Source organism: Protopterus annectens, chromosome 3.part0, assembly GCF_019279795.1.
Source record: "Protopterus annectens isolate FY-2018-M chromosome 3.part0, PAN1.0, whole genome shotgun sequence".
NCBI lineage: Eukaryota > Metazoa > Chordata > Ceratodontiformes > Protopteridae > Protopterus > Protopterus annectens.
The window spans coordinates 1,713,091,231-1,713,117,040 of record NC_056731.1 but is presented as its reverse complement, the minus strand read 5'-3'; the positions used below and the strand labels follow the sequence as shown (position 1 = coordinate 1,713,117,040).

Here is a 25,810-nt window from a genome sequence, read left to right as displayed (position 1 = left end):
AGTAAAGCAATCTGTATCGCACTTAATATTCCTTTTACAACACATAAACATTCTCTTTCATTATCTTTCAGTTACCACTTCTTCAGATATTTAACAGAAATTTAACATCCTGCCCCTTTCTTCCCCAATTTCCTATCCAGATCAGACTCATGGCTAGCCACTACAGACGTAAATTGGTCGGCAGGATGTAATTCTGAAAAAACTACCTTCTTTTCTAACAGTCATAGTTACTGTTTTACCAGGTATAACCACTGCTGTAGCTAGTAGCTTTATATCCACATTAGAAAACAGTATGACAATTCCACAGAAGTCTTCTGTCCTGAAGGATCATACCACTGATCATCCCCATATAACTTCAAAAATCTTCACCTGCTGCTTTAAAATAAATCAGCCACGTTAATGTATGACATCATAAACAACATTTCAGAACTGCTAATCTCCTTTAAAGAGTCTTTATTTGCTTCACATTTTGAGAAACAGTTCTAAAACTAAATGCTTTCTATCTCCTCTCCTTTATCATTTTCTGTCTAATAAATCTTTTTATCTTTCTCTCTCTCTTTCTCTAGTGGTACCTATATTGCCTCCCTTTGTTATACAATACGTACAACTTGCAATTTCAAACTCAAAAACTTAATATTTAAACTTTATTTAAAGTGCCTGCCTGAATGTATTCTCTACACTTTTGCTGTGTATTTACTAAAGTAATGGTTTCATTGCATAATACTGACTCCCTCTTCTTGTACCAAAACAGTACTTTTTTATATCTTCTCTTTCATCATGTTCATGAATATCAAAATCCTGCTATGTGACATCACAGTTAAACCAGAAAAGTTTATCAGTCCCACATCTGTTATAATTAATTTTACAATTCTTATTTATAAATTTATCAAGAAAGTCTGGGTGGCTTGGAAGTCCCCTTTTCAGAAGTCGTCCAGGGAGAAATGCTCCAGACTAACTAGCCTTTATGTGGCTCTCCCCACCACACACTGCTTACAATGGCATTTATCAGTCATTGAATAGAGGTTTACTGTCCCCAGGAAACAAGAAATCTCAGGCTATCCATTGCATCTTAAGAGATACCTTTGCAACCATAAAGAGGAACTATGTTATTTAAATGTAATGTCTTTAACTGCCAAATCAACCAAGGCTTCCCATTTAACTGTACAGCTACCTCTTGAAGCAATAGTGTTCAAAGGTTTACTAAGTTTATTTATTTATTATTTACTTACATTTGTTGACCGGGAGTGTCCAACTGGATGTAGGTCCATTTTTAGCGGAGGCCCGGGGAGAAAAGCTCCACAGTTAAAATAAACAGACAGTAGTTTAAATTGGATTACATAGCGATTAACAATTTGATTAACATAGCAATTAATTACAAACATATTTACAGATGAAGAACATAGTACATCAGTAGACAACTAGAATCTTTATCTGCGAAGTACATAACAGACATTAACAAATGTTACAATAAGAAGTTCCTACTGTATAATAAGTATTAGGCTTATGAGCATCTGAGCTTGCTATAATCAAGGTAGTTAGTGGGGTGGAAAGAAAGGTAGTGGTTGGATGGGGTGGGTGATATTAGAGTCAGAGTTGCAAGGGCATAGCTAGCATGTTTTTAGGTGCGCTTTTAGTAAAGTTTTGAAGTGGGTGCATGATGGTACAGAGGTAATTGTGGGTGGGAGGGAGTTCCATAACTTGGCTATGCCGCAAGAGAATAGTGCTTCACCAGCAGAGTTATTGGCTTTAGTGATCTGCAAGTGACTTTTGTTTCTGGATCTTAGTGGTCTGGTGGTGCGAGAGGGTTGGAGTAGATTCTGGAGGGATGGGACATTTAGTGGATGGTTTACTAGTTTGTGGGCGAGTGAGAGTTAATACCATTGAAGGAGGTGAGGGAGTTCAAGCCAGCCCAGTTCAGCAAGTGTGAGACAGTGGTGACTACGGTAGGATGCCCCTGTGGTGAACTTAGCGATTTTGTTGTAGCAGGTCTCTAGCTTGTTTAGATCGCATTGCCTTAGGTTGGTATATATTGGAGAAAAGTTAGAAAAATTATCTTTCAAGAAAGTCAAAACATTCACTATTTGCTCTGTAAATAATTCAGAAAATTAGTTTTAAACTGTAAAATGACTTTCTACCTTGTTTTTAAACTAAGTCCTGAAGTGCACAATCCTTCCAAAGACACATGTGCGCCTATTTATACATGCAGCAACAAAATGGACAACATACTCAAAAGTCTCAAATATAATGCCTTCAAATGCTCCTCTACCCAGACATATGAAATACTTGCTAACCTGAAAAAATTAGTAGATTAACCAGGTTGTTCCAAACAGTAGCTATTAAATAAATCATCTTTTTTAGATGCAGGTCTTATCCCAAATCAATGTCTCCTCTCTATATTCCATATCAAAGGATAAAAAGGTCACACAGACAAACCATTTACTAAAAACTCCAGGAAAGACCCAGCAAAGCTGTGCAATACTTTAAACCTCCTGTAGTAGAGGCCCATGGGATACATGCAAATAACCTACAAGGACATACCAGTGTTGCTGCTAAATAGCCTCTGAATGCTCCTGACATTTTACTTTTTCAAGTCTAAAAGCCAAACTCTACTAACTGTAGACATGCCATGTTTTGCTCTAAGGATGTTATGTATAAGTAAGTAGTTTGAGTGGAGGTTACTGGCATATATTTCCAGTTATGGGCATATCAGTACAAATCCAGCTCTCAGTCTTGCATGCTCACGCAACATTAATTCGCTATGGCAGAAGCCATGAAGGAAGTAAGGCAGAATAGTATATATCAGTCTACATAATTACAAAATATGCAGAAGTATCACAGTGTATCCTGTTAATCTGCAAAAAACTTTTGTATGAAATTTGAAACGAAGTTGTTGCACGTTTATAGCACCTTTAAGAACTATTGTGATAGATGAGTTTAATGCTGCACTGACTAATTTCAATCTGCAAATAAATTAATTCAGAAAGATGCTGGTTGGAGTATCAACCTATTTTCAATCAACTGAAGATGACCAATCAGATAAAAAAGCACCACAAGTAAATCTCTAGAATTCCTTAGGGTAATGTGGCCCAAAATATCAAGGTGCATCTTTTATACTCCTAAAATGTCAGAAAATGTGCGTTTTTGATAATTATTAAGCTAAAGATCTTCACTGTGAAAGAAACTATTGCAGCTAGTGTACAAAAATCACCAAATTAATCTTGGTAGTTTCCAACCAAACAGTTCTGACCACAACTTTTATACAATGTTAAATGCTAAAACAGTATCCCTATCTTTCTCCTTCTCATCCAACACAAATACCCAGATACCCTCCTAACTATTCTTCACCCCTTACAACCTTTTCACCTGTTGCCCCCTGTGCTACAGCAATGCAATATCCAAGATGTGCCTATGCACCTGTTAACGTTCAAGTCAAGACATTACTAATTAAAACTTTCCAACCCCCCCCCCCAAAAAAAGACTTGCATTCTCTCAGTTCTAGTTACCTACAACAAACCTTTTTCTGCCTGCATATAATGTCCCAATCTACAACATGTTGCTGCAAGCGCCAGGCATCTGCCCCTTCATAGGGTCATAGGTTCATATTAGGCTATCTTCCCTAGGGCATTTATAAGCCTAGCCAGAGTGTGTTTGGCTTTCGCCACCCATTTTAAATTAATTTTGCTATGCCCTTTTTCGAGGTTAGTATAGTGTGCCTCTGTCTAACAGTGACACAGAAGTGATACCCGGGGTAAACCTACGATCCCCCATCCACTCATCAAGATTCCTCTTGAAGAGGGTCAATGAGGGACTCTGCCTAACCTGGACTGGAATTTTATTCCAGAGTGAAGGGAGCCTCTGGGTTATGAATCTGTCCCTCCAGCATGTTCTATTTATTTCAGTGCTGAGGTTCAAGTCTCTCGAGCGCGTAGCTCGATGGGATTTGGATTTTCTGAGGTGCAGCATGTCCATTAATTCTGGGTTGGTCATGGCTTTATACGTCAGGCACAGATCGCCTCTGAGCAGGCGGTATGCCACTGAGTAGAGCTGGAGTTTCTTTAACCGGGCAGCATATGGCATCTGTTTGAGCCCTTTGATCCTCTTGGTGAGGTACTTTTGGGGTCTTTCCAGTTGCTGCAGGTGTCTGGTAAGGTACATCCCAAAAGGGGCACTGTACTCAATTATGGGCCTGATGAGGGATGAGTAAAGAGGCACGATGACCTTACCCTGATCTAGATGTGAATGTCTTCATGATTAGGTGGGCTATATAAAATTTTTTTCTAACCACTTTGGCCACGTGGTTGTCAAATGAGAGATTGCTATCAACTTGGGTCCCCAGGTCCCGCATTACTTCTTCTGTACTTAATGTATTACCACCTATGTGGTAATTTGTGGGCACTTTGTTTTTGCCAAAGGGGATGACTATACACTTTTTGGTGTTTAGCTTGAGGCCATGGTTCTGGCACCAGTTGTCTGTTTCTATGAGGCCCTTTTGGAGGATGCTTGTGTCGGCTGGAGAGTCGATTATAGCGCCCAGTTTGCAGTCATCTGCGAACTTGGTCAGCCACAGTCCTTCCGTGTTGGCCTGTACCTCCGAGAAATATATATCGAACAGGAGAGGTCCCAGGACTGAGCCTTGTGGGAACGCCACTCGTAACTGGTTTGGAGTCTGACAAGGCTCCAGCAATTCTAACCATGTGGGTTCTGTCCTTGAGCCAGTTTGCAACCCATCTAGTGACATAGGGGTTTATATTTAAGCTGGTGAGCTTATCTATAATGCCCGAGTGGGGTATTGTATCGAAGGCTTTTGTGAGGTCCAGGTAGGCTGTGTGGACCACCTTCCCCTCGTCAATGGCCTTGGTGACTGTTTCAAAGAAATCGACCAGGTTTAAGAGGCAGGATCTGCCCTTAACAAAGCCGAACTGGGTAGGATCCAGTGTCTGTAGGTCCCCAACATCTTTTTTTATGAGGTCCATGATGATCCTTTCCATAGCTTTGCAGACCAAGCTAGTCAGGCTTATGGGGCGATAGTTTCCAGGATCCGTTTGGGCACCACCTTCGTGGAGAGGGACCACTGTTGCTGTACGCCACTCTTTGGGTACATATCCTGTGGTAAGGCTGAAACTGAACAGTAGTTTTATGTTTCGATTTAGCTCTTCTTGGAGTTCATGTAGGATGTGGCCCGGGACACCGTCTGGTCCCATTGATGCTGTGTTTTTTGCTTTGGAGAGGGCGGCTCTTACCTGAGCATCTGAGATGTCAGGGGGGCAGCACTCTGCTGGGATAGATATTTGCCCTTTTGGTGGGGAGGGGGCGGGGAGTTTGCGCTGAACCTGTCAGCTAGGATGTTGGCAATGTCTATGGGTTCGGTGTATTTTTTGTCATTTTGGACTAATTCTGAGCATATCTGGGAATTCCCACCAAGGTTCCTAACATAACTAAAGAAAGCCTTGTGATTATCCTTAGTGTCCTGTGCAATATTTCTCTCGAAGCTGGCCTTAGACGATTTTATGAGTGCCGTAGTTTTTTGCTAACACTGATCAGAGATGCCTTCCCTTTTTGGGATTTTGCTCTATCATGTAGTAGCTTCCTCCTTCTATTGTATAGTTTGTTTATGGCTGGGGTCCACCAGACAGGACGTCTGCCTTTGGAGGATTGGGTCTTGGTTTTATTTGGGATTGCATGATCCATGCATTCCTGAAGGTGTTCATAGAATGCGTTTATAAAGGATTCTGCGGTCTGGGCCGTATTTTCCACAGGCCCGGGGGCTTTGAAGGATTCCACCTCGGTTTTGAGGAGTGTGAAACTTGCTTTAGAGAAGTTTTTCACTGTGGTTTTCTGGGCAGGGGTGGGGTCGGGATGTGAATATCCAGTGAGATTAGTTTATGGTCTGATCTTACCAGTGAGGGATACACTTCTGGTCTGGAGCATAGAGTCCCCATGTTGGTGATGATCAGGTCAAGTATGTTTTCCCGTCTTGTGGGAGTGGTAACAAGTTGTTCCATAGCATTTGAGTTTATAAATTCTGGGAACCTTTGAGCTAGGGTGTTGGAGCTAGAGTAATGCTCCCAGTCTATGTTTGGGTAGTTGAAGTCGCTCAATATGATGGTGTTTGGAGAGACCTTCATATTTTCCAGTGTTCTCAGGAAGGCCGAGTGGGGTTCCTGGGTTTGGGAGGGTGGTCTGTAGCAGGCTATAAACTGGAAGGCAGTTTTACCCACTGTTAGTTGCACAAGGATAGTCTCTGATGCTTCGTGCTGTGCCACCAACCTGGAGGTGTGGGTATCTTTGACGAATATTGATACTCCCCCTCCTTTTCTGGTTCGGTCCAAGTTTTGGGGCCGAAAAGCATGGTATGAGGTATAACCTGGTAGTGCTGGGGTGCTCTCGGAAGCCTTGAACCAGGTTTCTGTTACTGCACAGATATCGATGTTCTCCATGCTAAGGAGAGTTTCGAGTGCATGCATCTTGAGGTTTAGACTTCTGGCGTTGAGTAGCATTACTCTTAGTTTCTTATCCCTTGTGATACCTATGGAGGTGGGTTTGTCTTTTGAGCCTTGCCTAAAAAAGGCACTATGAGGGTAGCAAGAGCCTTTGCCAATATCCGAAAGCCCAGGGGTGACAGGTGCAAGCCGTCCCTAGCGAAGCATCGTGGCCTGTCGAGCATGTCATCCCAGGCTGATAGGCATTGGATCCCCTTTGAATGACACAATACTTAAGCCAATTGTTGAAATTGATCATCTTGTCTTCATATTGTGGCATCATTCTTGGTGAGGGTAAGATGCTACTCAAGGTCAGGGTCATACCGGCCTGGGCCACATGCTCAGACAGCTCCTCTATGTCTCTTTTCATGTAGTCCAGGGAGGTACATCTCAGGTCATTCACACCAGCATGGACAATGACTGAGTCATATTTGTACTTGCCTTGGAGTGATCTGAGTGCTTGTATTATGTGACGGATCCTAGCGCCCAACAGGCAGCTCACCGTGACCTTCTCCTTGTTCAGCCTGGTGAGCGGGACGTCAGTGTGCCTGACGATAGAGTCACCTATTACAAGTGTATCAGGTGTGTTGCTTAGCCTTAAGGGCTGTGACTGTTCGGCACACTGGCTTTGTGAGCTATGTGTTGCACGTGTTTTGTTTTGGGGTAGCGGTTGCTTGGGTGTCTGCTTTGGAGGTCTCTGCTGCTTAGGCAGATTTTTATTTAGAGCCTCCAAGTATGTTTTGTGTGTTTATGTGTTTGGTTTGCTGTCGTGGTAGGTCTATGTGAGACTGGAATTGTAGTGAGTGTGGTTTCCTTCTCCTCCTGACAGGTTTCGCCAGTACTGAGTTGAGAGAGCTTAGCCTCCAGTTTGGCTATATGGTTGCATCTCTCACATGTGTTGGAATTTGTTGGGAGGAGGAGAGGGTTGTCTGTGTACATGAGACAGTTGTAACATTGCCTCAAGATTCCCAGATTCACCAGCTGCACCAGAGAAGAGATTGACAACTGACCTTTGGACATGCTAAAATAGTACTGGGAATTCCTTTATAATTGAAAAAAAAAGGGCCAATGGGAAACAAGGTACTCAAGGGGAGTTTGTGAGGGTGTAGTGCTTTTAATTTTTTAGTGCTGACTTATATAATTGCTTTAGTGAGCAAGTGCCAGGTAACTTAAATGCAATGTGTTACAGGTAACTTAAATGCAAAAATGACAAGCAGTAACTTTCTTTCAAGTGAAACAAGGAAATAAGTACAGTAAGCAATGCAGATGTCACTAGGGTTCCACAGAAGAGCTGAAAAGCCGCATTTTAGGTGGAATTAGCGTTTCATGGAAATAACAAACAAACAAGCATACAAACAAAGCTAGATTCAGCAGGCCTGGATCTAGTCTATGCTACAGCAAACAAGGTGTAGCAATTCCAGTAAGAAACAGTTCAAATATGCAGGCACTATAAGCCTTTAACCAGAAATTCCCAGCTCAGAAGGGCAGAGTCCAGCCTCTCCTCCCACAAGAGTGCAGACCAAGAACCTTCTTAATGTAAAATAACTGGCCTGAAGCCCAAGTGCTTAAACCAGAACTAATACACTTTTAGAATAACAGACACTGAGCCCTCAGTCAGCAGTTCCCAACTTAGAAGGATGTAAGCTACCTGTCCTGCCACCACAGTGCAGGCCACAAACCTTCCTAATGTAAAACAACTGGTCTGAGCCCAAGTGCTTAATCCAAAAGACTTAGAATGATAGCTACATTTTAATCAAGTTACTACCAAGCAGTAATAAATACAACTGAATACTTCAAAGAATGCCTGGATTAGTGCTCAAGTTATACAAACAAAACTAGATTCAGCAGGCCTGGATCTAGTCTATGCTACAGCAAACAAGGTGTACCAATTTGGTAAGAAGCAGTACAAATATGCAGGCACTATAAACCTTTAACCAGAAATTCCCAGCTCAGAATGGCAGAGTCCAGCCTCTCCTCCCACAAGAGTGCAGACCACGAACCCTCTTAATGTAAAATAACTGGCCTGAAGCCCAAGTGCTTAAACCAGAACTAATACACTTTTAGAATAACAGACACTGAGCCCTCAATCAGCAGTTCCCAACTTAGAAGGATGAAAGCTACCTGTCCTGCTATTACAGTGCAGAGCACAAACCTTCTTAATGTAAAACAACTGGTCTGAAGCCCAAGTGCTTAAACTAAAAGGCTTAGAGTGAGTTACACCAAGCAGTAATAAATACAACTGAGTACTTTTAAGATTACACAAAAGCAAAATAAAGTAGGAAGAAACAGAAATACAGTAAAAGCAGATATTTTTTTTTTGAGTGAGCAAATGAGATGGGCCCAGGAGGAGTATCCAAGTGCAAATTTACAAGAGGGGCGGGCAGTTTCAAAGCCACCAAGATTAATACCAAGACAAAAACAGGGAAGGTGGGTGAGGACCTACTGAAAACACAGTCAACTTCTAGCTAGATATTGCTCAATGCAACACAAACAAATTACTTTAAAAAGTGCAGATAAAAGTTACTTAGCTACACTTATGCGTTCAATTGATATCATGCAGGTCTTAACCGGCCAAAGCTCACAGTTTAAACAGAAGATAATTCACTGTACCACTTGTATAAGACAAAAACTGAATAACAATGAAGGAAACTACTACCCCCACCTATCACGGGCTATGCAGGTTTTTAACAAGCCTTAACTGAAAATACCACATGCACTACTGAAAAAACAGTCAACTTCTAGCTAGATATTGCTCAATGCAACACAAACAAATTACTTTAAAAAGTGCAGATAAAAGTTATTTAGCTACACTTATGCTTTCAATTGATATCATGCAGGTCTTAACCGGCCAAAGCTCACCGTTTAAACCTCAGTAGTACACATTAATGGATTATTTCAGTACTCCACTTAATATTTACAGTCTAGGTCAACAACATTCCACTTCAAGCAACAAAGCACACATTTTAGCATATCCCACACTCCCTGCAGCCAGTATCTCTCATATTTCACTCTCATATTCTACTTTGTGTCCCCTAAAAGACTGAACACCAGGTGGTGGGCAGATAGCCAAGAAAAGGAGTCTATATCAGAACATCGAAGTATTAAAACTTTGAATGTTCTGATATCGAACACTATTCAGTGAATGCTAAGAATAGCAAAGCTGCAGAACAGCGAATTCTTTCCTCTGGAAAGAATTTGGTTGGCTGTTTCTGTGGCTTCGCTATTCTTAGTGCTGTGCTGGAAAGTTACGGGTTGGGCTCAGGTAAGTGTGCGATTGTTTGTACATTAGGGTTAGGGGCAGGTTAAGTGAGTTAGGGTGCGGATTAGGCATGTGTGCAATAGTGACAGATTTTAGGGTTAGGGGCGGTTTAAGTGAGTTATGGTTAGGGCGCAGGTTAGGTGAGTGTGCGATAGTGCGGACCTTAGGGTTAGGGTTTGGGTTAAGGTAAGTGGGTAGATAGTAGTGTATGCTTAGTTTAGTGTAGCATTAGATGTAGGAATTTAAGTGTGTGTGTGTGGTTGCTGTTTGTCTGAAGTGCTTGTGTTGTGTGCATGTGTTTCAGAGCAGCGAATTTTTTCCATGGGAAAAAATTTGCTGTTCTGAATGTCCGATATTTTCATGTTTAGATGTTTTGGGGCCGATGAAATAGCATTCACTATTTTCTTCTTTCGATAACATGATATAAATGCAACAAAAGCCTTGCAAACTGATTATAGTTCACTACCACAACGGTTGGCATATCACATATCCACAGTCCTCTATCACTAACATCCTGCATTCACCAGTAACACTTACCAGTTATCACCACAGTATTCTCCATGATACGCTCAACCTCTTCCACTGACACCTGCAAAAACAGCTGCAAAACTGCTCTTTCTCACTTCCATCTATAAATTTTCAAAACATCTAGCATTCTTTACAGTCAGAAAAAGACATGCAAACATCAAAAAGACATGTTACCAGGATAGAACTGTTTACATCAAAGTATATCCTATCCCTCATCTCCCGTTCCTTATTAAGATTGATTTGGCCTACAACTTCCACATCATTTCCTTTGGCCTAATGGGAAGCCTGTGTTTCTCACACTTTCAGTTCCTGCTTTCCCACCATACTTCTTCTGCCCCTTTATCTCCATGTCTACAAAGACCCAGGAAGTCAGAAGAGCACTCTGGAAGCCTATGTCCTCCTACTGCAACCCCTCCATCATTTCTTTTGCTAAGCCAAAGATTACCCTTCATCTCTGCCAAAACATCGACATAACAGAATGTCAAATTAACAGTAGCCAATTCCTCCTGTCTCCATTTTCATAATGTCTTTACTCAAAAAAGAAATCAAACATACACCAATCTGTATCCATCTTCTGGTAGACCACTGAGTTCACCACTCTTGCCCTCTCCATCAGCCACACTTTTTTCTGATTATTTGCATGTTTGAAAAACACAAAAAGAAAAATCTAGCAAAGCTAGACTTTCCACTGTGTGACACCTTAAACCTCTTGTATCAGAGGAAACATGGGATATATAAAAATTACCCTTTAGGGATATCAGGTGTTTCAGCTAAATGGCAATTCTGAATGTCCACATCTTTTTCCTTTTACTTTTAAGTCTATTCATGGACAATTTCAGACCAATAAAGCTAAACCACTTAGCTGAAACATAGTGGAAAGTCTAGCTTTGCTAGAGTTTTCTTTTTTGTTGTTTTTTTACCAACTGGTTTTCCTGTGTGACCTTTTTACTCATTGTTTTAGTTTGTTAGTTAGGATATTTTACAGACACCCTTATGTTTATGAATAGCAGCTGGGTATGACAACCCTGTGTTTCCAAAAGTCAAGCATTCCTCTTATGCTGTACTGAAGATGCCATAAGAAGGTGGAAATATGCATGCCCACAGCTAGAGGGTTTTGGCTTTATTGGCCTGAAACTGTCCATTAGTAGACTTAAAAGTAAAAGTAAAAGTCATGAACATTCAGAATTGTCATTTAGCTGAAACACCTAATATCCTTAAAGGCTGATACCTTTAAAGGGTAATTTGCATATATCGCATGTTGCCTCTGATACAAGAGGTTTAAGGTATCACACAGTGGAAAGGCTGGCTTTGCTAGATTTTTCTTTTTGTGTTTTTTAACCAATTGGTTTTCCTGTGTGACATTTTTACTCATTGTTTTAGTATTTGCATGTTTACTACTGAATGCCTTCAGCATTGCTAGGGCCTCCCAAATCCTCCCCATATGAAGTGTCCTTTCTGGGGTGAAATCCACTTCATTAAAATTCTCCAGTAAATTACCACTATGTGCCGGCCAAAGTGAAGGGCACCTCCTGTGGTCTGCACCTTCCAGCTGCTCCATCAAATGCAGATTAAGATTCTGTGAACAGTTTTCACAATCTTTAGCTCTTCTTTGCATTGCTGCTGCTGCCACTCTCAGCTGCATCATCTCTACAGCCTGTTTTAGAAGCCGCTCATGCTGCCATTGCAGTACTCCTCTAGCAGCACCATACATTGGTAAGCTGCCTTCACATCAACATGGACACCTCCAAGCCTTTATCACACTCCATCCCCATCATCCACCATTACCAAAATCATCTCCAGCACTCTATCCATTTTTTATGTATAAATCCCACTGCAATCCTGCCTCCCTCAGCTTTGATAAAACAAAAGCGCTGAAAGTAGTAGAATACTTGTACTAAAGTATTGTAAAACCAAAATAGCGAACTGAATTACGACCACAAAAGAGGCACGGATACATGTTTAGCGCTTTCTTCCACTTTAATATAAATGTGAACTTCTTCAGAAAAGACACGAGCCCTCTCAAACTCGTGTCTTTTATGCATACTTACAGGATGTGATGTCATAACATCGTAATTTGATTCTTATTAAATAATTGATTATGACAATTCTTTTCTACATGATATTTTCTAATACTGCTGTAGCGAACAAATGTTTTCACACTTGTCTGGAAATGAAAACAAATCTTATAACTTTCAGTGTTTTAGCTCTGAATGAGCCATTAGTGTGAATGATGTTTAAATGTATCTCACCATAACAATCTCAATTTTGATGCCAATATTCATATCTATATTTGTAAACATTCTTGAACTGATGAACTTCTTCATATGTACATTATATATCAACTATCCATTGTCTAATCAAACCTGTTCCATTGGGTGCACACACATAATAAAATATAAAATGTAAAGTGAATGTCTGTGACACTCAATTTAACATACAATAAACATATAATTGTGTGTATTCATACCCGACTATATGCAATGTATGTCAACATATTCACACGTGCGCACCTGTACTCACACTCTCAAAAACACATACACCCACAAGGAATGTGTGCGTAGACACACTCGCAAACATCCACATACTCACACACACCCGCACACACATCACACCCTCACTTGTTCAACACAAAAGATGCGCTCCATGGAAATGCTAATATGACCAAATAGAACAACTACATAAATTTGTATATTGACGTTCACTTTGTTTGTACATCATCAACACTTACACCCACCCAAGATGGCCAACTGTCTAATACACTAATGTGTGTCACCATAATTGTCCTTATGTGTTTTTCCAAAAATCAAACAACCATACGAATATTGAACACATTTTAAAAATAAATTCTGTGTGTACGACAGTTGCCACTGTCATGTTATTCACATGATGATACTTACAAATTGTCTAATGATTACCACCTCACATTCTATATCTTGTCGTCAGGTAAGTAGGATGGACTAAGAGTTTACAATGAACATCATTAAAAAGGTGCTTGTCTACTATATTATTTCTATTTAAAATTTTTTGTTGACATTCTGAACTATGAATTACTATCTTGCTAACTTACAACTATGTCAGCAACACTATCTATATGTTAAAAAACATTTTATGTTTATAACCTCATTTAACCCTGGCTGGGAGTCTGCCCCTAAAATTAATTGCCATAAAGTTTCTTTCCACGGAGCGCATCTTTTGTGTTGAACAAGTGAGGGTGTGATGTGTGTGCGGGTGTGTGTGAGTATGTGGATGTTTGTGAGTGTGTCTACGCACACATTCCTTGTGGGTGTATGTGTTTTTGAGAGTGTGAGTACAGGTGCGCATGTGTGAATATGTTGACGTACATTGCATATAGTCGGGTATGAATGCACACAATTATATGTTTATTGTATGCTAAATTGAGTGTCACAGACATTCACTTTACATTTTATATTTTATTATGTGTGTGCACCCAATGGAACAGGTTTGATTAAACAATGGATAGTTGATATATAATGTACATATGAAGAAGTTCATCAGTTCAAGAATGTTTACAAATATAGATATGAATATTGGCATCAAAATTGAGATTGTTATGGTGAGATACATTTAAACATCATTCACACTAATGGCTCATTCAGAGCTAAAACACTGAAAGTTATAAGATTTGTTTTCATTTCCAGACAAGTGTGAAAACATTTGTTCGCTACAACAGTATTAGAAAATATCATGTAGAAAAGAATTGTCATAATCAATTATTTAATAAGAATCAAATTACGCTGTTATGACATCACATCCTGTAAGTATGCATAAAAGACACGAGTTTGAGAGGGCTCATGTCTTTTCTGAAGAAGTTCACATTTATATTAAAGTGGAAGAAAGTGCTAAACACGTATTTGTGCCTCTTTTGTGGTCGTAATTCAGTTCGCTATTTTGGTTTTACAAGTTTTTAAGTTCAAACGGTTCAGTCCGTTGGTTCAGTTTTTAGTTGTACTAAAGTATGTTACTTGTCCACCTTTGTGTAACACCAGCAATCCAGCCAGCCATCTCCTTGTAGAGTCAGCAGCAGCCTCAATATCTGGCCACAGAAATTACAACCCGGGAGCTTCAGGCTCTTTCAGCACAAAATTCACCAGTGAAGGGAATGTGGAAATCTGAATCTTTGATGAAGTCATTTACTGGTTTGTCCCTTTCTACATCCAGTAATGTTGACTAGTAAGCATGAAAAATCACCAGGTCTTAAAACTATTAACTTTCCCATGGAGTACAAGAGGATGATTAACTGATGGCTGGATAGGCCTCTATTACAAGAGGTGAATGACAAAAAAATACAACAAAGCTTGTACAAGGTCTGATAGATGCTCATCGCTCACACTGCCTCAGTGGCATATGGGTTCTGTGCCTGCACAAACCCACACTGGCAGCTTTCCAGAGCTAAAATTCCTCTCCTCGGACTCTGTGATAAGGTACTGGCTAAGGCCCTCCCATCAGAGGAAACCTAACCCTTGTCCTTTTCACATAAAATTATTCAGTCTTTTTCTGCCAGTTGTAGGACTCAAAGTTGAATCTCCTCAGCAATCTGTATTGGTGGATTACAGCTTACACACTCTAAATCTGGTCACACAGTATCAGGGGTGACTGTTGCAACCCACTTTACAGCAATTGCTACTGACAGTCTGGATGATTCTGTCTTGATACATTTTAGGTACTGGTTACATTTTAGGTACTTGTTCCATGAGGGTGTGCGGTAGGTATGGAAGGAGGAAGAAAACCAGCCTCTAGAAAATCTTAAGTTTACAAGTGGAAGATGTTTTCTAGGTGCTGCCTAACTGAAATCAGAGGGCCTAGTATGCTCCCTACCCCACTGTTTTTTAAATATTTGTGCGAGACACTCAAAGATGGCTTATCTTATGTATCTATCACAGTGCAACTTGTGGCCAGCTCAGCTTGTCTGCCCATGGATCCTCCTCTTTTGTCTTTTTTTGTGGTTAAACAATTTATGAAAGAAGTGCTGCACTTGAGTCCACCTCTCGATGGCAAATTCCTCCTCCTTAGGATTTCAGCTCTGTCCAGGAAAAAACGACCTGCTCTCCTTCTGAACCTGCCTTTCGGGTTGATTTGAAATTCATCCCTGTTTACTGCTCTGACATCTGCAAGGCGAGTCTCTGAAGTGCAAGATCCCACTTACCGAACCTTTTCTATACTTTATAAATTCTAACATACATTCTAATCTCCTCACAAAACCTGAAACCACCTACGGTAAAATAGCTACATTTGCAACTAATAAGCCACCAAAGTCACATCACTGTCTTGCTCTTAAGTCTTTAAACTTGTTAGAACTCCCTCATCATCTTCAGCTTTCACAAATTACCTTCATTCACCGCATCGTGTACAAACCCTCCTCCTGCCCCAACATCTCTCTTTAGTCTCCTTCTATACCTCCTTCGAACGCTAAGGAGCACTGATCAATATCACCTAGAAATCTCCAAACCCAAGGGATCTTTTGGACAAAAACTGCATAGCTATTTACCAGACCTCTCATGGAACAAACTTCCCATGTCTAAATGAAAAATAAACAAGACACCTGACTTTAAGAAAGTTGATTACATAAATAATACCTGGACATGTCATTGTAAATATCCTACCTGAACTCTCTACCCTCTCCTGTAATCCAACTCTCACTCTCTTATTATCCGATTAAATATTGTCTTACATATCATCTTATCTGCTTCCTCTTAGCCCAGCTCATCCCTTATTCTTCTCCACTATACTCCTCACCTAACCTCCTCACTAACTAACTTCACTTCCACTTATTATCTATCTAACTCTCCTCTCTTCCTATTTCCCCTACCTTACCTCCCATCAAAACTTATATACATGCTCAATCTCCAATTCTATAAGCTGTTTCCTTTCCAAATTTAACTTTTATTTATTTATTTATTTTATTTATTTATTTAACATTTGTTGACCCGGAAAGTCCGACTAGGTTCCACAGAGCCTGTTTTCAGCGAAGGCCCGGGGAGAAATGCTCCTTTTTACTAACAGGATATCTTCCCTGCACACTACTTAACAATGCTGCTTTATTCTACTAATTGAACTGCTGGTTATACCAAAATCACTGTAATATAGAGGTGTGTAATAATATGTTATATCTGTAATGTCTGCATATAGTATTAATGTATTCTACTACAGTATCTTACTAGCCATTGTGATGTGTGTAATAATGTGTTATACCCCTTCTGTCTGCTTACAGTATTAATGTGTGTTACTTTTGTATCTAACTAGACATTATGATGTAATAACTTGTTTTACTGTGAAGATTGTCTCCTCAGGCCAAGGGGCTTTTGCTCAGCCAGATTATCCTGGTTAATAAATGTCAAATAAATAAATAAATAATAAGTAAATAAAGATCACATGACAGGTAATCTTATCTGATTTTCCAGAATGACAGGGTTGCTTTATAGACTAATCCTTCTTTCATGCCAAAAGTTGTTTCAACATTTATCCTGAACTAAGCCAGCATTCTACCAGTTTTCTTTCCGGAATCTAAAAATAAGGGAGAGAAGATTCTGCATACCCTGGATGTACACAGGCACCTCAGGTATTACCTTGACAGAACTAAGCCCTTCAGGAAAGCAAACAGGTGTTTTTTTTTTTCCTGTTCTGGGCTAAGAAAGGTTAACCTGCCTCTAAGCAAACGATTGCTCATTGGCTGTCCTCTACGGTTGTTTTTTGTTACTCCCACCATCGTATAATCTACTCTGTGCAAAGGTAGACACATTCCTCCAGAGCCTTATCCTCTTCTGTGGCATACTGCAAAGAAGTGAACTCTAGAAGCAATCCAGAGGCAGCAATGTGGTCCTCTGTTCATACTTTTACAAAGCACTACAAAAACTGGATTATTTTTCAAGTTCTAGAGCAGGTTTTATGTGGACCATTCTCCAGAGGCTCCTGGATCCTTATCCTTTGTTCGTCGAGGTAGGGTAAATTTTGGGAATCTATCCATATGCCACTGAGGCAGTGTGAATGATGAACTTAGTAGAGTTGCAGAAGTCCCACTTACCTATAACAGTAGATGTTTTAATTTTACACTGCTTCAGTGACAGTACCTGCCCACCATCCCCATTATTTTGTATACTGTTCAATGGTATTCAAACCTGCTATGTTGTCAGTTAGCTTTGGTTATGCGTGTTGGTATTTTATGGTTGCGAATTGGTTGGTTTCAAGCAATTCTTACTTCAGGTCCTTATTGGTCTGTCCTACTTGGCACTAAAAGCCTGAAGAACAAATTTTCTGTGACATGGGTAGGCTTCCCCTGATGCAGGGGCTTAGCCAATCCCTCTATCACAGAGATTCAGAGGTGGGAATTCTGACCTCTGGAAAGCTGACAGTATGGACTGTGCAGGCACAGAACCCATATGCCACTGAGGTACTATGCAATTCAAACATCTACACTTACAGCTAAGTAGGACTTATGAAACTGTACTTTTCTTGGCTCTAATGAAATAGAACTAAATAAAACCTCCAATTTTAATCATGAATAATAATGAACAAAAGATGTTTGTCTTCATCTTTGCTCTCGAAGACCCATTTATACTGACATTAATGATCATTATTATGGGTGACCCAAGGAAATAAGTATTATACAGTTCTCCTTGTAGTGTTCTTATTTGATGAAAGTTCTGTTTTTATGAATTAATTTAAGTAACCCCTGTAAAAGCCAAGCATTTTCTGGGGGCAGTGCTTTCCTGTTTCCACTATGCCCATTTTACGACTAACCCAGTTTATAAAATACACAACTTTCAAATACAATACATTTCTGAGGTTTTCTACTTAGTCTACTGTAGTGTCTTAATTTTTCCTTTAACAACTGTACTCCATGCTTCTGTGCACAGGAGTAATTTATTTATTTACTTATTTGCATTTGTTTACCAAGATAGTACACTGGGCCGTTAAGACCCCATTTTCAGTGGAGACATAGGGAGAAAAGCTTCACAATAACATGAGCATACAGGAAAATACAAACAATATGACTAAGTTTCAAAGTATATGCAACATAGGCAAAATGTTAACAATTAATTAAAGTAAAGGTAAAACAGAATTTGCCAAATTAGGTACAACTAAAATACAAAACTAAGAAACAGGATAAGATGATAAAAAAATAAGTAAAAAATGTTAATATTACATAAACTTTTCTGGCACTAGAGTAGTAAGGTTTGTCATGTTTTTCATTAACTAGTCTTTGGGTATTCCTTGTTTGATTACATTGATGAAGTGTAACTGTAAACAGTACCAACTGTGCCAGAATCCCAGCTTCTCTAGCATGTACTGGCTCCCTCTTAGTAATGTACCAACAGTGTCAGTCTGCTTTGAAGATAGTAAAACATTGTTCTTGTGCTATGCATAAAAATATAAACTGTTCTTTACTGCTGGCCTCAGCTTTAAAGCAGACAGGCAGGCACAAAGACAGATAGACAGATGGATATGGCTCATCCATTTGTCTGTCTGGTAGTTGGCACAGAGTATTAAATCCCCAAGCTGTTAATGAGGGGCCTCCTGTCCCCAAGGTACAAGTCTTGTTTTCTTTTGCCTCCACTTGCCTGCTGTGTGACTGAACAGTCACTTAACCAGACAGTGCTCTGAAATACCCTGAAAACAAGACACTTAACATTTAGTGTGCTAATCCAGATAACAAATGTATGAAGATAGATACATAGACAGGCAGACAGAAACACAGACAAATTATTGCTTTTGCTTTTTGTTTTGCACGGTAACATTTGTATCTCTAGCAATCTCAAAAGAATAAATAAAATAACATTCAGGTATGCGAGACACAAGTAGAAAGACACATACATTCTTAGTCAGCAACTATTATGTTGTCTGCAAACTATTTTGTTTTGCATCTTGAAACAGATTAATGCATTCTTAAAATACAAAAAAATACTACCTGCCAAACCAACATTGACAGAATTTGCTATTGCAATTGCTTCCTCTTCTGAGTCAAACCTGTGAACAGAAAATTGTACTAATGAAACTGGTTAAAGATACTAACTTTACAAAAATCATAATGTCTGAAGGTTAAGGAAGGAGTTTCTATGACATATAAAAAAAAACAGTTGTTACCAAGGCAGCCAAATTGGCCTTATGTTACAGTAGCAAATGGAAATTAGTTTTACAGGTACAAAAGCTATTCTGTTACTTCAGCTGTCAGCAACCAAGATCTGCAAACAGCCACTTTTTGTACATGTTTTTTTTTGCGAGCACATTTACTAATGCAACTGAAATATCATGTATTAAATATGTAAAATATAAATATCAATTTTTTTCTTCTAAAGGCACTGATACAATGATACATTTAAGGTGCCAGCATTAAACTCTTATTGACACTTTCTAAGATTACTAATTGCACAAATGAATTCAGAACAAATGTTATTTCTGTTTTTTAAAACATTATTCAAAACAATCTTTAAAGTACCAGCAGTTACAACTGAATAAGTCTAAACAACCCAGCAGCATAAAAAAACTTATTACATCAAATTTTATTTTATTTTGTTTACTGATTTGTTAGCCAGGTAAGTGTACTGCTCCAGGGACTTGTTTCGGTCCTTACAGTATAAATGATGGGGTCTATATTATAAGCTTGAAAGCTTAAAAGAGCGAACGCTCTTTTATCGAGCTGTAAACATCAAAACCACTAAACAGCGAAGTCATGGAACAGAGATTTTTTTCCCCTCCGCAAAAAAAACAAAAAATAAAACCAAAAAAAAAAAACAAATGCAAACACAAAATAAAGTGGTGGGACTTTGCCCCCATACTCCCTGATGTGAGGGGCTGTGTGCCCCCACATCCCCCTACTTAAATATAGCAAATCCAAGATTGCACCACAGTGGAGGAAATGGCAAAGTTCCAAAAATGGTCCGGTGATTTTTTTCCCTGAGGAAAAAAAAAATCACTTTTCCATGTCTTTGCTATTTAGTGGTTTCAATGTTTTCAGCTCGATAAAAGAGTGTTCGCTCTTTTAAGCTTTCAAGCTTATAATATAGACCCTAAATGATGTACTGCAATGTCAGCAATAACCAAGCAATAAAAAGTTTTTATAATTATCATTTGCCCCAACCTATTTCTGCCACATAATTTTTTCCCCAAACATTCTTTGAAAAATCGTAACTAAGAAACAGGGTAAGAAAGTAAAACAAGAATTAAAAAAGGTCAAAATTACATAAATTCATAAACATTAAAGGTTAACAATACATAAACTCGGCATGAACATATTTAAGCAAGTATCTCTTGTTTTCTCGAATTCTGTATGTTGCATTGAACTGTTCTTTTAATCCTCTCATTGTTCTTGCTGTTGGTTTGCTTGCTTTGAAACTGTCTCCTAAAATGTTCTCTAGCTAGTTGTTTAAGTTTATTTGTGGTAGCATTACACCTGTACTAATCTTCTGGTGTGTTACTACATTAGGAAGACTGGGATTACTCATCTAGAGGCAGTAGGTGTTTGCTTGGTCTATCTGAGTTAGAAAACACACAGAAGGGCTCTGAATGCAGTTGTGTTATTGGCCAGAAGGCTTACTACTCAGTTTACTGTGTTTTCAGTACCTGTATTAAATTGGTGCATTTGGCCAGAGCTGCTCATTTTGCAGTGGTGGTTAGCAGTGTCCTGTGCAGACACAAACATCGAAAAAGTAAATTTCCCCCATAAAACGACTTCTGAACTTGTACCTGGTAACTTGGTTAATGCAGAGCACCTGCTCTGCAAGCTGTGCAGCATAAAGCAACTAATGTGCACACTAGGTAGTGCTGCCATTACAGTTAGCATTATATAGCCTAATCTGGTCTCTAATTGGTTTACCCTCTATTAACCCTTTGTACACCACACCCTTGTAGCTCAGCTAATAAAGGACCTGCCATCATGATTATGCACTGTCATGATTTCTCTACAGCCAGCTTAGTGGACATGGACATCTTGAGACAAGGCAGCAATTGTCTCATGTTCAGTGACAACTACCTAAACTTTAAAGAAATAGACACAGTACATGAGAGACATTTTTATATACATGTACACACACACACACACACACACATATATATATATATATATATATATATATATATATAAAATTATGTATATGCAGACAGACATATATGTGTGTGTGTGTGTGTATGTATATATATATATATATATATATATATATATATATATATATATATATATATCTACAGACACACATACACACATGTGTGTGTGTATATATATATATATATATATATATATATATATATATATATATATATATATATATATATATATATATATATATATATATACACACACACAAACACACACAAAATGTCACAGGAGGCAAAAGTCTTTTTGTACAAGCACACATAATCGGATTGTCAGAAACACACGCTCTACACCCACAACACATAGTATGCACCCTACACATAGGCAAACCAATGCTGAGGCACTTAGATGCAATCTTCCCAAACTTCACGACTTTCCAGACATTCCACCTGCAAAAATTATCTTCAACATAGCACAAAAACACTCAGCAGAAGCTACATCTAACTCTACACATACAACCATGCCCAGTGCAGTCTCAAATACAAAGCCCATAACGCAAGCCAACACACTACCCTGGACTTTAAGTCATCGGGCACTCACTTGTATGACATACTTATGTTCCACTTTTCCAAGGTGAACAAACAGTTACCTATCAGGAGCCAGAATCCACCAAGTTATGCACACACTCAAGTCACTACACCAGAGGTACCAGTATGATTCAATTATAGTCCTTGTAGGTGTAAATGACCGGGGAACCTGAGATATACCTCCCTAGACTGTAACAGAGACATTATGGACCTCTCAGACTGTGTGTCTCAGGCTGGTGTGTGCCTAGCATTATACAGCATTCTAGCTTCACTAAACATAATGCTGCATTTCGAAAAAAAAGATGACGGACTTTAATAACTGGCTTAGTTTCTGGTGTCATTCTAAGCAGATACAATACATGTTAGCATGGGGGGGTATGGTTAACTATCTATGTTACTTTGCCAAGGATGGCCTGCACCTGTCCCCTCTATGTTTTCAAATAGAGGCTGAAACTTTGTCCTCCCTCATAGAGCACTTTTTACTTAATGCCAAATTGACAAACCTTCCAACACAGCAAAATCAACCCAAGGGAAGCTAAAGGTGTTACTGCTCAATTCCAGGAGTTTAAACAGGAAGCTCCACTCCCTCCAAGCTCTCCCCACACCTTGGAGAATGCAGACATCTGTGCAGTTACCGAAACATGGTTTAAAGCCAACAAAAGTACCCCAACAGTGCAAGGCTTCAGTGTTTTCCACAAATTTAGACCAGCAACTGCACAGACAAGGAATAAAGGTGATGATGTCTCAATCTACATACAAAATGAAAATACCTCTAAGTTAGTTTGCAGGATGACACACTGGAGTTTTTCCATGTGTGGATTACATTAAAGTCCAAACCATGTCCTAGCATGTTACAGGTCACTCTCTGTACCCCAGGAAACCTACAGCTTATACTTAGACCTTCTAGTGGCACTCAGCATTGAACCAAATACCATACTCATGGGAGACTTTAATTACCCTTCAATAGACTGGGAATCTTATATGGCTCAAAGTGCAGGCATAGAGATTTCTGGACACCCTAGACTAGATGCATATGCCCAAGAGAGTTACAAATGTATTGGACTTTGTACTCCCCCTCCCAATTGTTATGCCCTGTCTCTTGTTAGGTCAGATCACAATGCGTCGTCTTCAAAATTAAAATCAATTTGGTAAACCTAGTAAATCCTATAACAGTTAGGAACTACTCCAAGGCAAACTACATATTATTAAGCAATAATCTGTTAAACTTCCAAGCCCTCCAAACCCAGATAACTCTGCAACCTATGGGGAATTGTTCACAGACTCTCTGTATAAGTATCTCAATGGCTGCATAGGGGCTGCTGTACCTACCAGAAGTAAGCCCAAAACAAACCAAAAAAAAAAAAAAAAAAAAAACACCCTGGTGGAATCCTAAATTAAACATGTTCTATAACAAAAGAAAAAAGTCATAGGTTGCATGGCTAGGCTTATAAAGGCCCTTGGTCATTAGACTAGCATAAACCTATGCACAACACCACGATAAGTTATTACCTGAATTATATGTATTTCTCAACAAATACAGTATTTTCATTGCTTTAGTATACATTGCTTGAATTAAATAAAACCAAACGTTTATGTTTTAAATCTAGTAAACAGTTTCCTCAATTAAACCCAAGTAGCAAATGTGTACAATAACTGATAAGCTGCATACACTCAGTTTCATAACACAAACATTTATAATCTTACTAACACTGCATATTTTACACACAAAGGGTTCACAATGATTCTAAGTTTAAGATTACAGTTCCTGCAGGACAGGCAATACCTTTGCAGACTTATAGGTTCTTGAGGAACAATCTAGAAGCTTAACCACATCACTCAGTACTGATGGGAGACTAACAATATCTCACCCGCCCCCCCCTTAAGCAGATTTTCCCCATGTATTCCAAGACAAAGTTTGTGAGCGACCATCCAGTCATCCAGACTGGTTTGTAAAAATTGCCTAGAAAATATTCTGCTTTATATGCAAGGGCAGCCTACTCCACAAATGAGGAATGTGCTTGGTTTAATAACCTGTTATGTAATATGTCGATGCAGTATAAACATATACTGTTGCAACTTTTGAGGTAAGTCATCAGTGTAATCAAAGCAAGATTGGACTGCCTTGTCAAAGCATATTTGCCTTTTTTCCCATTTGGCAGCATGATTTGTGTGTAGCACCAATTAATCAGAGACTGCTACAGTGAGGAAATGTCCCTTATGACATGGAACAGCATGCTAACCACATAAATAGTGGGAGGAACTGAGAACCTTGCCCTTGAGTGCTTTTTGAAAGCAGTTTTCTTTCAGTTAACTGCATCAAGGTGAGTGTTAATTTCACTTTGGCAAATTGCTCACAAGCAGTCCACAAGTTTAAGTAAAGACAAAGAGAAAATAAAATGGCTGCATAATTCTTGTCAGTGTCAAGCAAGAAAGTAGAGAAAGTAAATTGTCTAGCTTCATATAATAGGTCATGTAACAGATTGTATTCTGATAGTAATGTTATGTGGCAGAACAATTTCTAGCAAACATACAAATGAAAGACAATGTTAGTCCATTCTGTGTTTTCATAAAACACAATAAAGACTGAAGTCACAAACTACAATCTGCTCATATCTCTGAATTACAAATATACTGTGCTATGCATTCAGCTCAGAAGTTAAACAAATGAAGATGAGGGAATGATACCCAAATTTTTACTCTGCACACCAGTTCATACATTTTTTTATTCATTCATTTGCTGATAGCCAATTTTTCCTATTTAGGGTTGGGGTGGAGCTGCAACCTTTACTGAAAGAAACAACACAAGGCAAGAACCAGTTAACAAATGCATACCAGTCCACCTCAGGGCTACATACTAGTCAAGGCTTCAGAATTTTACATGCTGATTCAGTATACCTCTACAATTTAATTTGGGCCTATATAATTACAAAAGTTCAAAGGTTGCCATACTTCATCTTTCACCAAAATGTATAAGGCTGGCAAGACGCATTAAATCATATGTTCATACTAAGCTAACTGCCCTTGTGAGCCATTTTAAGCTTAGCCAATTATCCCTTGTGAGACTCAAACCCTGCACCTTGTGTTTGTAAGGGAAACACCTTAACCATTAGGTCACCCTCCCAACCCTCATGCTATTATCTTTATTTTTATGTGCCTAAATCAGTGGTGGATTTAGGCCTTGGTACAGGAGCGTGCACCTCCCCCCTTTTTGTTAACCACCAATACAACCTGGTGCCAGAAAAAGAAATTTTTTTAATGTTTTGGTTGAAATGGTAAAATATACTGCTGAAGCTGTACACAGTTAACAGCATTCCTTGTTTAGCAGTAGCTTTTCTACTTTAACTTGCAGAAGCTCATTAATTTAATTTTATTTCTTTTTCTTTACATTTAGCCCTGAAGGGCTCCTTCAACATCTTCTCCTATCATGACTACTAAAGTACTTACTGCGGACACTGAGGGGAATATCTGTCTTGTAAGGGAGAACCAAAACAAACAAAAAAAAAAAAAAAACAGAAAACAAAGTAGCCCCAGCCCTACAGTAGATGGAGAGTGTGTGGTGAGTTTTTTTTTTCAGTCCCAATCAGAAACAAACTTTGCAACAGCTCCACTGAAAAATTAGTAATTCACAGTGCCCTCCCTGAGCACTGTTTGCTCAATCTGTAACACTCATATGTTAAAAATCACTTTTATCTTCCTACTTTCACCCATTCCCACTCTCTCCTGAACTTTCTCTTGACTGACTTAATTCCCTTTGCAAAGAATCACTGCATTTGTTTTGTTCAACTGATGGTCGATGGTTAAGTTTGAGTAAACACTGCTATAAATGTGTTTTCACGCCTTGTCTTTTGCTGCTTAAGATTATTAGCATTATTTTTAAATTATTAGCACAGCTGCGGAACTAACATGAGGGAAG

General features: G+C 39.1%; 1 protein-coding gene across 1 annotated transcript in view; it reads right to left on the bottom strand.

The window, feature by feature from the left end:
• ALDH5A1 (aldehyde dehydrogenase 5 family member A1) overlaps nt 1-25,810 on the bottom strand; it is a 536,325-nt gene that overhangs the window by 49,338 nt on the left and 461,177 nt on the right. Inside the window, exon 9 of the mRNA XM_044065747.1 lies at nt 19,190-19,248. Coding sequence (XP_043921682.1) covers nt 19,190-19,248 — 59 coding nt within the window. The remainder of the gene's footprint in view (nt 1-19,189; nt 19,249-25,810) is intronic.